Source organism: Oncorhynchus keta, chromosome 28, assembly GCF_023373465.1.
Source record: "Oncorhynchus keta strain PuntledgeMale-10-30-2019 chromosome 28, Oket_V2, whole genome shotgun sequence".
Taxonomy (NCBI): domain Eukaryota; kingdom Metazoa; phylum Chordata; class Actinopteri; order Salmoniformes; family Salmonidae; genus Oncorhynchus; species Oncorhynchus keta.
In genome coordinates this window covers 46,154,057-46,165,436 of record NC_068448.1, presented here as the reverse complement: position 1 = coordinate 46,165,436, position 11,380 = coordinate 46,154,057, and the positions used below count along the sequence as shown (strand labels likewise).

General features: G+C 42.2%; 1 protein-coding gene across 2 annotated transcripts; it reads left to right on the top strand.

Annotated features, from left to right (window-relative positions):
- The first annotated feature begins 428 nt into the window (after window positions 1–428).
- Window positions 429–11,238, top strand: LOC118361492 (uncharacterized). 2 transcript variants are annotated; one of them, XM_052483170.1, is made up of 5 exons: window positions 452–534; window positions 1,684–1,723; window positions 1,847–2,499; window positions 3,236–3,395; window positions 3,861–11,238. In XM_052483170.1, exons 3-5 carry the CDS (start codon window positions 1,864–1,866, stop codon window positions 10,661–10,663), a joined length of 7,599 nt encoding a protein of 2,532 aa, XP_052339130.1. In that variant the 5' UTR covers window positions 452–534; window positions 1,684–1,723; window positions 1,847–1,863; the 3' UTR covers window positions 10,664–11,238. The 2 variants fall into 2 exon arrangements, with proteins under 2 accessions (XP_035597364.1, XP_052339130.1); XM_035741471.1 differs by lacking the exon at window positions 1,684–1,723 and having other exon boundaries at window positions 429–534.
- The last annotated feature ends 142 nt before the right edge of the window (window positions 11,239–11,380 follow it).

Below are 11,380 nucleotides of genomic sequence, written 5' to 3'. Positions count from 1 at the left end.
ATCTGCTCATCTGCTGGCCCTAGTGGTCAGAATGGACAATCCTGCAAATGTGCATTAATTACACTTTCTATTATCAGTATTTCATGTTATTCTCATTGGTAGTGTAATAAGAAGGGGTGTCGTACATTTGAATTATTAGGCTAACACTCAAAAGTTTCAATGAGCCTAGATACAAATGTGGTCAGAAATACAAAATGGTAAGGTACACATTATCTCCTCAGGTGAGAATCTCTCTTAAATATATGTTCTAGAAACAATGAATGACAGCTGAATAAATGGTATTATTTGATCTGGGCAGTGTACAGGCCTATTACACACAGTCCCTCTCTTCTCCCACAACACTGTTGTAGGGGAGATTATTTTAGAGCAAAGATTAAGCAAATTAACCATGATGTTGTCTCCCAAAATAACCCTTAGCTCCCAGCACAGAGCTGGCCAACAGTAGCCAAAATGCAGAGCACGGGACAACATTTTGTGGATACATTTGTGGATACACCAACTGGCATTTCTGGGATTTTTATGATGGGATATTAGGTACGTTTATTCAATCTTTTTATGTTATTGAAATGTTCATTCACTTATGTATTTGTTTTATTGTCAATGAGAGGAGTTGTTGAGCTATCGCACGTACCTATGTTCAAGTTAATCTATGTTTAGCCAAGCTATCTTGTAGGTCTAACATAGATAAACTTGTAGGTAAAAGATAGATAACGGTATATATTTTTCTATATAACAGTGGCTTTAATGTTACTTTACAGTAATATTTTGGGATGGATATGAAAGGGACTATGTGATAAATAGTTACACTATATTTACAAATATTTATTTGTACAAATTCCTGATCAGAAATAGGATCAGACTATTTTCAACTGATTTGATATTACCAAATAGTCTGAAATAGCTAAGAATGATACATAATGAATTACGATGTTGTTTCATGGTTGTAGTTTATTGTTGTCAATAATTGCTTAACATGGGTAATTAAGTAATTGAACATGTCAGTTGCTTGGCAAGGTTCCTGCTTCCTAGTAGTCTGTTAAACCTGATGTCACCATATCCCGTAAACAACATATGCCCTCAAGACGTCACTCCATCTGCCACGAGTAAACAATTAGGCCTAACGAGGAAAATAGCTAGAAGTCAAATGTTTTGACGGGGTTTTGTTTACATCCTTTATGAGTATTGCTCATCCTTTATTCACAATGAGTATTGCTAATGGGACTTCCCTCTTGTGATAATTCTGTAATCATAATGATCATGTGTTCACAGATCCAAAATAATTGAAATAGCGTACCCATTCAAGTACATTAGGAAACACAATTGTTGCATTTCCCCCCACTCTTATGACCTATTTCCCATGTAGATATATATTTTTTTACAGCACTGTAAGAATAATATAATTTTTCTGAATTGTTTTAACAGCACATAAGTTATCACAATTGCCTTCATTATTCAAAATGATATACTATTGATATCAGTCTCATGACTGATGACATGATTCTGCAGCCATAATGAATGACGCCAACAAAGATCAAGCCTGCCTAACAATGTTTACACAATGTGTTTGTTTAGACAACTCCTTATTACATTTTTGACACTGGAAAAATCTAGAAGAACCTTGAGGGGAGTCAACCTGCTAATGAACCACTGTCTAAAACTATTCTGTCGTTTTATTTGATTTAGAGAAAGAAAACATACTACTGGTGATACCACTGCAATGCAGGTTTGATATTTATTCTTGAAAGTTAATCTGATATACTACAACAGATATCACAATCTCATAATAATCAAGTAACTAATGTTTATCATTATTTCTTCTTCATCCATCTCCCCTTTCTCTCTGTAGCCTATTAACCAATCAAAATGAGTGACGTGGTGCTCACAAAGCGCACCCAGGACCAGTTCTCATGGAGTGGGCACACAGTGACCACGTCACGCCACCCATATATCACAGACCCCATCGCCTCCAAGCGCATCTGCTTCTACAAGAGCGGTGACCCTCAGTTCAGTGGCCTGCGCATGGTCATCAACAACCGCACCTTCAAGACTTTCGATGCCCTCCTAGACAGCCTCTCCAAGAAGGTCCCGCTGCCATTCGGAGTAAGGAACATCACCACTCCCCGAGGGGTCCATGCAGTGCACACACTAGATGAACTGGAGGATGGGAAGGCCTACATCTGCTCTGACCAGCGGAAGGTCAAACCCATTAACATGGCAGTAGCCAATAAGAAGCTACCACCCTGGTACAATGCCCGCCCCATGAGCGCCCGGCGTCGGGCCTTGCAGCTGGCCAAACAGAACCCTGGCAGGCCCATGCACATAAATACCCCTGTACGCACACCTAAGAGGTTGATGGTATTCCAGAATGGGGACCCCAGTGTCAAACATAATCTGATGCTACAGAAGAGAACCACTCGCACATTTGAGGCTCTGCTGGATTACTTGTCCGAGTTGATGCACTTTCCTGTGGTAAAACTACACACACCAGATGGAAGAAGGGTAAGTGCTCTCCCCATGCCTATGGACACTAAAGTTACTGCTATTAGTAATTCAGATTTGCTTGATATTGTTTAGAAACACATATTTCATATGTTTAATCTCAAGGTCTAGTTAGGCAGGAAACCAGTGCTGATACTGTAACCAAACACATGGAGATTCAGGCACTCAACTCTTATCTCACACATCATGCATTGGCATTATTCTGTGATGGCCTCACCTCATGACTGGAGGTGACCTGGCCCCAACTGATTGGCAACTGATTGGCCTTACTGACCCATAATAGTTGGACTCACAGCAGGACCCATAAATAACTGACAGAAAAAGGGAAAGTGTTAAGCTCCTCAATTGTTATATCCTTTTAACTGAGAAGGCATTTTGGGATAGTGTTGCTAAGGACCTCAGGATGTGTATCTTCTGCTGATGTGTCATGAGATTTCATACATAGCCCTGGTGTCACATATTTATTGAATGATACATTTTTCAATTCAATTCATCAATTCAATTGATGAAATCAATTAAATTGTACTTCTGATTTAGGTACAAACATGATTTAAGTACATACCAGTATTTAGGTACATATTTAGGTACATACAGTATGGAAATATTTTGGATACATACAGTATTAGTCTTAAGTCATGATTCTAAAAGTAAGCTATTTGAATCATTAATAGATGCCGTTCACAACAACATTTTATTCCACTATTACAGTTAAAATATTTCATTCGTCTGTCTGCAGGTGGATGGGCTCCCAGCTCTGATTATATGCTCTGGTATTGTAGTAGCTGCTGGTCGCGAGGCTTTTAAATCTGGGAACTACAAGACACAAAAATCTTCTGCTTCAACATGGCTGCCTGCTAGACGAATGGCATCTAAAAGACTAAAGCAACCAGCATCCCGTAAGTCTCATTATGTTCACTCAACATTTTGTATGTATTTTGAAGCATGTTTTTGTCTTGATGTTTTAAAAATAATTTGGATAGCATCTGCCTATTAACTGGCATGTTTTGCATTACTTTGAGAATATTGAAAATGCATTGTGAAACATTCATGTGTCACATCTACAGTGCTACTGTCTGTCCAGTAGTAATCTATCCCCTCCGTGTCTACATGCTTGTATGGGATAAGCAGTGGGAAAGAGCTGAGACATTACTATCATCCATAATACCATGAATGACCTACAAAGGCCTACTCTCTTCATATGCGGTCAGTCGTTATGCAGTATGAACTGTGTAGACTGTGGATCTGGTTTTCCTAACTATTGTTTTTGATCTCTTTTTCTTTGCTGACCTGCTGAAACATTCTTGCCTCCCAAAAAATACCCATCCATCATTCTACACTCTCTCCTTTGATCCACTCCAAAGGGAAAAAGAAACCTATATCTAGCGGCAAATCAAAACTTTTCTCCCCATCGTCAGAGAGATACTTTGTGAATCAGATAAACCACTGCATTGCAGGAAGTGAGTGTGACCTCCCCAGTAACAACGCAGAATCTATAGAACTGGAGGCTGGCCATTTTCTAGAGTCAGTGGCCGAAACAGATGGCGACTCCTACCATGGAGATAGGGGTGAAGGGGCAGACAACTGCATCCCCGGTGACGATGACATTGAGAAGTCCTTTCGGGTGAACCAGGATGGCAGCATGACAGTGGAGATGAAGGTGCGACTAACCATCCGGGAGGAAGAAACCATCCACTGGACCACCACCCTGAGCAGGTCCAGTGTGGCCAACCAGCTCAGTGCGGCTGCGTCTGAGCTGGAGAACAGTTCTCCTGAGTCCAACATCCTACCACCAACACAACCCAACACCATGGGCACCATCAATGGGTACAATGTTAAAAAGGATGATCATGATGATAAGGATGATATGCCTCCAGAGAACAGCAGACTTACCAGTGTGGAAGTAGACAATGAGGATGATACTAAAACACATGTGGGTGTGGTCTCTCCCAGGAGGGCTCCTACCCCAGGACCCAGGAGATACAGACAGAAGCAGGCCTCAGTGGAGAGCCTCAAAACAATGTTGGGAGATGAGATTCAGGAGAACATGGTAGGTTCTAACTCCTACAGAGAGACAACTGAGAACGGAGAGGTAAAGGAGGAATACCGCATGGTCAGACAGTGCAGCAGCAAGCCAGTTCCTAAACCAAGGGGAGTTGGATCTGTGGATATCAACCATTACAATAAGACTCAATCGACTTTTAAATCAGGCATGGCTGAGATCTTGCAGATCCAAAATGGTGGGGAGGAAGTCATAGAAAGTGTAATGCACATATACGAGCAGCAGACCTGTCAGGACAATTTCCTGGCTAACAGCCAGTACAATGTCCAGGGTGTGTCCATATATGGGATGATGTACGGAAGAACAGCCACCTCTGACACAGCCCACTTGTCCTCCAGTAATGACTTGGAGCTGGAGCTGGGTAGACCCTCTACAGCCTCAAAGTCAATCAGCGTGTGGAGGGCTGACCAGTCTCTTTCATCTGAGTTTACCATCCCCAAATTTAAGGCTGGAGGATCTCTCCTACGCAACAGGGTACTAAATGTCCATAAAACCCCTCTCTCCATACCCACCAAAGACAATGACACCCCAGAGTGGGTCTCTGAAGCAAGCAAAGAAAACTCCACCACTGGTGTAAAGAAAGTCAAGAAAATGTTCTCAAAGCCCAAAGTCAAAAAGAACCAGGTTCGTAAGGTTACAACCCCAGACAAAAGACGTAAAGAGAGTAATGAAAATGCTCCTGGAAACAATAAAAGAGTGAAAATCGGGGGGTTTAGCAGCAATGTATCCTTAAGGAAAATGTATGGACCAAAACCTGCCAGAAGTCTCATCAAAAACAAAAAGAAACTAAAAGGACAGGAAATCAATTTACATATTGAAAACCCAAAGGAATCGGCAGTGAAAGAATTACATGTTACTGAAAATAGAAACAAGACTTCAGTTTCAGTAAAGAAGAACGTATTGCATGTTACATTTCCGACGGAGGCCCAGGTGGACGGAACACTAAAAAGGCAGAGGTCTATGCACGAGGAGAGAAGGATTGATAAAGAGAGTCATGATCTGAGCTCTTCTAATATCAATGAATATGTTGAGAATTGGTTAGAGAAAGCCCTCCCAACTGTGTACCCAGACCCAGTGGAGGAAACTCAAAATGTGGAGACACCAACAATGTCTCCGGTAGAAACTGAGGGAGACATTGTTCCAGATGTATCAGAATTCAATTGTGAAATGGATACTGAAGAAGATGAGCCTTCTTTGTTTAAGGAAATAACACAAACACCAAGTAGTCTATCTTTGGAAACGACTGCATTTCCAAATAGAACATTTGAAAATATAGCAACACAGACCAACCTGGCTTTGGAAAACACAACATTACCATGTCCTTCTGACCAATCATCGCAAAAGACTCCATTACACAGTGATACTACACAGGAAAGGTTGCCCATTAATCCCTCAGTGGAAAATACACTTTTCTCCAACGGTCTCTCCGTCTCTCCTACTGCAATAATCTTAGTAGAAAAGCCATCACCATCTGACAGTCATTCATTGGAAGAAACATCAATGCCTAAAAATATCTCAGAAGAGAAGCTACCTATCACAAATGGTCTGTCATTTGAACTTAAATCAGTACCAAATAGCTCCTCAATAGAGAAGACCCCAGTCTCAAACAGTCTCTCGCCTGAGAAGACACAACTGCCTGCTAAAACGCAGATGGAGAAGGCACCATTATCCAACAAAGACTTAGATGTGTCTTCCATAGGTAGCAGTCCTTCATATTTCATGTATTCATCACCTAGTAGTCTAGGTGATGAAGAACAAACCTTATCAAGCAGTCCTTCATCAAATAAGGCTCCATCACCTACTGGCCATGTATTTGAAAAGACAACATTGTTCAACTACTCCACTCTGAAAGAACCACCATCACCTAAACTTCCAACAAAAAAGACAAGATTAGTCAGTAATCTCACCCTGGAAAAGCAACTAACACTTAGAAAAGCTTCAGCTGAGAAGTCTTCAATATCCAGTGATCCTACTGTGGAAAAGGTGTTGATGGATAAGGCACCAATCTCCAATGGTCTCTCATCTGAAAAGACATCACTGCTTGCTAAAACTCGGATATCCAACATTGTCTTAGATGAGGATCCCTTAGCTAGTAGTCCCTCATGTTTCATGTCGACATCACCTACTAGTCTCACATCAGATGAAAGACCCATATCAACCACTGGCCATGTTTTGGAAAAAACAACATTGTTTAACCACTCCACTCTGAAAGGACCATCAACACCTAAACGCCCAATGAAGAAGAAGCCAATACCTCCCAGTCCCACTTTAGTGAATCACGAAGAGATGAACGGGGATGATAAGCTGAGCAATTCAGATCAGGGAGACAGTACCAAAGTAACAGCAGAGGAGCCCCTAACAAAAACACAGATACCGTCACACACAGACAAACTTCCTCCCCAGCCAGATATGAAACCTGTGCTAGAGAAGCTCTGTTTCTCAATTCAGTCAATTAGACAAATCACACACAACAATCGTCCATCTTGTCTTGAAAAGTCAAACAGCTTGCCTGATTTCTCCTCCCATGTGGCCTCTACATTTGGGTCATCTACTAAAGCTCTCCTTTCTTTCTTATCTGTTATTACTTTAAAGGAATGCTTCACTAACAGTGTAAGCTGTGCTGAGGCTTTGAAAATTATGGAGACTCTGAGAGAAATTGCCAATATGGAGGGTGCAGAGGAGTTGAAAGCTAGTCTGTCAGAATTGCAAAAGTCAACTTCCACACAACTGCTTCAAAGTTGGAAGGGGTTCCAGGAACTCAACAGCAAAGTCAGAAGTCGCAGCTCAACACCGAACAGTTCAGAGCACAATGTCTTGTTTGAGACATGCCCAGAGAAGGACTACATCATTGAAGAAAAGTCATTGGATATCGATGAGCTAATACATGAGCTTGACTTGCCTGGAAAGTTGAAGGAAGCATTGGCAGCCCTTCCAACTGGGGTTAGCGAAAGCATGGTGGAGGGGGATGAACTAGAAATGTCTAAAGAAGCGAATGAAAAAGTATCATTCCCAGAGGAAAGGGTAAATGCCAAATCAACTGCAGTCCCTAAGGAAGAGGCTTCACATGATAATGTGCTTAACATTGATGCTAATGTTGATGTTAAATCCATCGTTAAAAGATTTATAAATATTTACCATCCCAAAGAGGTGACTGAAAACAAGATGTCACCAATCCCAGAGAGCCAAAGCAGTAGGCAAGAGCAGCCCTTCTCCTCAGAAGAACAAAACTTTAAAGAGGATTTTACTTGCCATAGAAGCAGACAGGCAGCGAATAAGGAAGGTTCTGAACTTGAGCAGGACAACTGGGAAGAAGAGGCTAAATGTAGCGACAAACAGATTCACCATGATAAAGAACAGACATACTCCGACATAGAGCAGACTTACAGTTTAGCATTGCATGATGGCTATTTGGAACTGCAAGCGTGTCCCTTGAAGACCAAAGTGAAGGATGGGGACATACAGTCAAGCTATGTGGAGGAGGAGGAAAGCTTGGAGGAAGAGCAGGAATACTATATTGAGAATGCACTTGTGGAGCAGGAGAACAAATGTATGGAGCTGCAGCTTAGCAATGAGGACGGACAGTCCACTGCTGAACAAACCCGGGCTAGCTCAAACCAACATGAGGAGTCCGAGGTCACACTTGTTGAGTTGAAGGTTAGCAGGGAGGAGGAGGAAAGCTTGGAGGGAGGGCAGGAATACTACACCGAGAACCCACATGTGGAGCAGGAGATCAAATGCATGGAGCTGCAGGTAAGCTGTAAGGAAAGCTTAGAAAAAGACCAAGCTAGCTCGGAGGAAGAACAGGAATGTCATGTTGAGGACCAACTAAGCTATATGGTATCAGAAAATAGATGTATGGAGGATGAATGCTTGGAGGAAGAGCAGCAATGTCACATAGAGGATCAGCCAAGCTATCTGGGGCTGCAGGTTAGCTATGAGGAAAGAGTATCCAGCCTCAAGGAGCAGGCTACCTCAGAGGAAGAATATGAATGTCATATAGAGGATCAGCCAAACCATGAGGAGCCAGAGGTCAAATGCTTGGCGCTGCAGGATAGCAGTGAGGACGGAAAGTCGACCCTTGAAGAAGACCAGGCTATCTCAGATGAAGAGCTGGAACATCATGTTGAGAACCAACCAAACCATGAAGACACTGAGATTAAATGTATGGATGCAAAGGTTAGCAGTGAGGAAAGCATGTCTAATCTTGAAGAACAGCAGGTTAGCTCAGAGGAAGAGCTGGAATGTCACATTGAGAACCAGCCAAGTCATGAAGAGAAGGGGGTTAAATGTATGAAGATGCAGGTTAATAGAGAAAAAATAGAGTTCACCCCTGAAGAAGACAAGGCTAGCTTAGGGGAGGAAGAGGAAAGCCATGAAGATGACTTGAGCTATGCAAATGCACACATTAACGTGCAGGATGAGCAGACTCACTTATGGATGAAGCAGACTACTCAAAAAGAAACTGAGTGTACTGTCAGAGAAACACTGCCTAGATTGTTCAAACAGCATTTTATTGGTGACAGTATGGATAAGGATAGTGGGAAGAATAGCGCGCAGCATGTTAGCTTCGAACAACAAACTGATACTGCAGAAGAAGCAAACTTTGAGGATAATCAGTGTAGCTATGAAGAGAAGCTGTCTAGCTCTGATGTAGAACATGTTAGTGTAGAGGATGAGCCATACCCAGAGGAGGAGTATCAGGAAACCTTAGAGGAAGAGCCTTCTGAGGAGGATAAACATTATGAAAAGACTGAAGCAAAAACAACCAACTGTTTTGAGGAGCCATTAACATCTGTAGCAGAGCGAGTAAAAATACTGGATAAGAAGATTGCTGATGTAAAGCAAGGGAAAAGCATTACTATAGCGACAACTGGCATCAAACCGTTTGGCCAAATAGAGGTTTCTGTTGTCCCAGGCGGTGATAATGCCAAAGAGCAAGACAAAGCTCATGTGCACACTTTTAAAAGGACAACGTGGCCTATAAATACATCAGAGACTGTAGTCATGTCCCCCCCAGCTCCACGATCCTTGTTGGCATTTAGTTATGATGGCTGTATAACTAGAGAGCCTGACGGAAATAGGGTCAAGTCAATAAAGGAATTGTTTATAGCAAAAAGCGTTGTGGACAATCTGTATGGACAAACAAGACTACCCAGCCAAAACACCTCAGATCTGTCTGACAACAGACCGGAGACTTCTGGCAGTGGTGGTCATCAATCACAGACATCAACTGAGACGTCCAGTGGTGAGGATGATTCAGTGAAGAAATCCATCACCAAATGCGTTGTCAGGAGAACAATCGAAAGGCTTTATGGAAAGAAAGATACCAATGTCAAAGACCGTGCCCGTGAAAGTCAGCCACCACCATCTCCCCTGAAACCAAAGTCCAGAGAATTTCCTGGTAAGATCAGCCTTTACCCATTTCATAATGCACAGACCAATGGGATGTCTGACTTATCATACTTCAATGCCACAAGCTCTGTAGGCACATACAGTGATCCAACACGGTATGTCGCCTTCAATGCACAGGTCGAGCCTGGAGACTGTTTCCTGATAGACAAAGACAGGTGGCTCCTCAGAGAGAGCGTGATCAGAAAGTCTGTCTCCGAGCCTATTGATATCAACAAGAACACATCTGCATCAACTGAAGATGTGTGCAAAGATACAGAAGAAGACGTCCCTTACTCCCTTTTCGGCCACACTGATTTGGAGGACATAGTGAAGTCTGTGAAGCCTTTGGTGCCAAAGTGCACCTATTTCAATCTGCCTCATGGCTGTGACTCAGACCCGCACCAGGATGACCTAAGCCCCGTCAGCAAGGGCAGTGCTAAGGGTGAAGTCTCAAAGGACAGTAAAGACAAGACAGAGAAACCAAAACTTTGGGCTGAGAAGAATGGAATAGCTTTTGCCCCTACTGACTTCAAGATGCCAGATAATAAAGTGCACCCTCTAATAGAAGGCCCGGGAGGTGGAAAGGTTGTGGTGGTACAGCCTGGCAAACGTCAGCCTGGCAAAGGTCAGACAGATGTCATGAAAATTCCACAGGAGCCAGATGCGCTAGAGATGCTCTACTTCTCCTGTGGCCAGCACTGCCCCATCCTGTGACTGTGACACACTTAAATGTGGACTTTTTTTTCTCCACAGGCAGCTTAGAATCTTACTGAGGCTATTCAAAGGTACCAGGAGATGTCATATACAGTGCCTATAGAAAGTCTACACCCCTTTAACGTTTTTCAAATCTTGCTGCCTTAAAATTCAATTTTTAAAAAGGATTACATTAGATTTCCCCCCCTACAGATCTACACAATCTTCTCAAAGGAGACACTGGACTGATCTTATGGCACATATTGTTAGTTGATCACATGCTCTAGAAATGTATTGTCTGTAAGTAACCCCCTGCCTGATACTTAATGTTGTATTGTGTATTAGCTGTAGTTAATTTATCTGTGTAATTGCATTTCTCTTGCATCATTACATAAGAGAGTGAACTCCAAAAGCTCCAGCTTGCATTTACAAACATAATAACCATGAACCATGGACAATAACAGATACACTTTTATTACAGTAGTTGTATATAGATGTTTATGACCTTTCTACATTTCTGGCAGCTGTGATCTATTGTTCTGTTGAGTTTCTTCACTTTATTTTTGTGATATGTCAATTAAACAAAACAGAATCTATACCTGTTTCGTCTACCCTGTGTTTGTCTATTCCCTTTGGTCATTGTAGCCACAGGCTGACGAGTATCGTAAAAGCACCTGTAAATGGATCATCTACTATAATGTCCATTTTCTGTGAATATACTCATTTTGTGGGTGTTCA

What these genes read in the sequence shown, in the direction of transcription:
- LOC118361492 (XM_035741471.1), top strand. Translation starts at nt 1,864, where the DNA reads ATGAGTGACGTGGTGCTCACAAAGCGCACCCAGGACCAGTTCTCATGG. An exon ending in ACACACCAGATGGAAGAAGG is followed by an intron (nt 2,500 to 3,235) that starts GTAAGTGCTCTC and finishes GTCTGTCTGCAG; the next exon opens with GTGGATGGGCTCCCAGCTCT. An exon ending in ACTAAAGCAACCAGCATCCC is followed by an intron (nt 3,396 to 3,860) that starts GTAAGTCTCATT and finishes TCCACTCCAAAG; the next exon opens with GGAAAAAGAAACCTATATCT.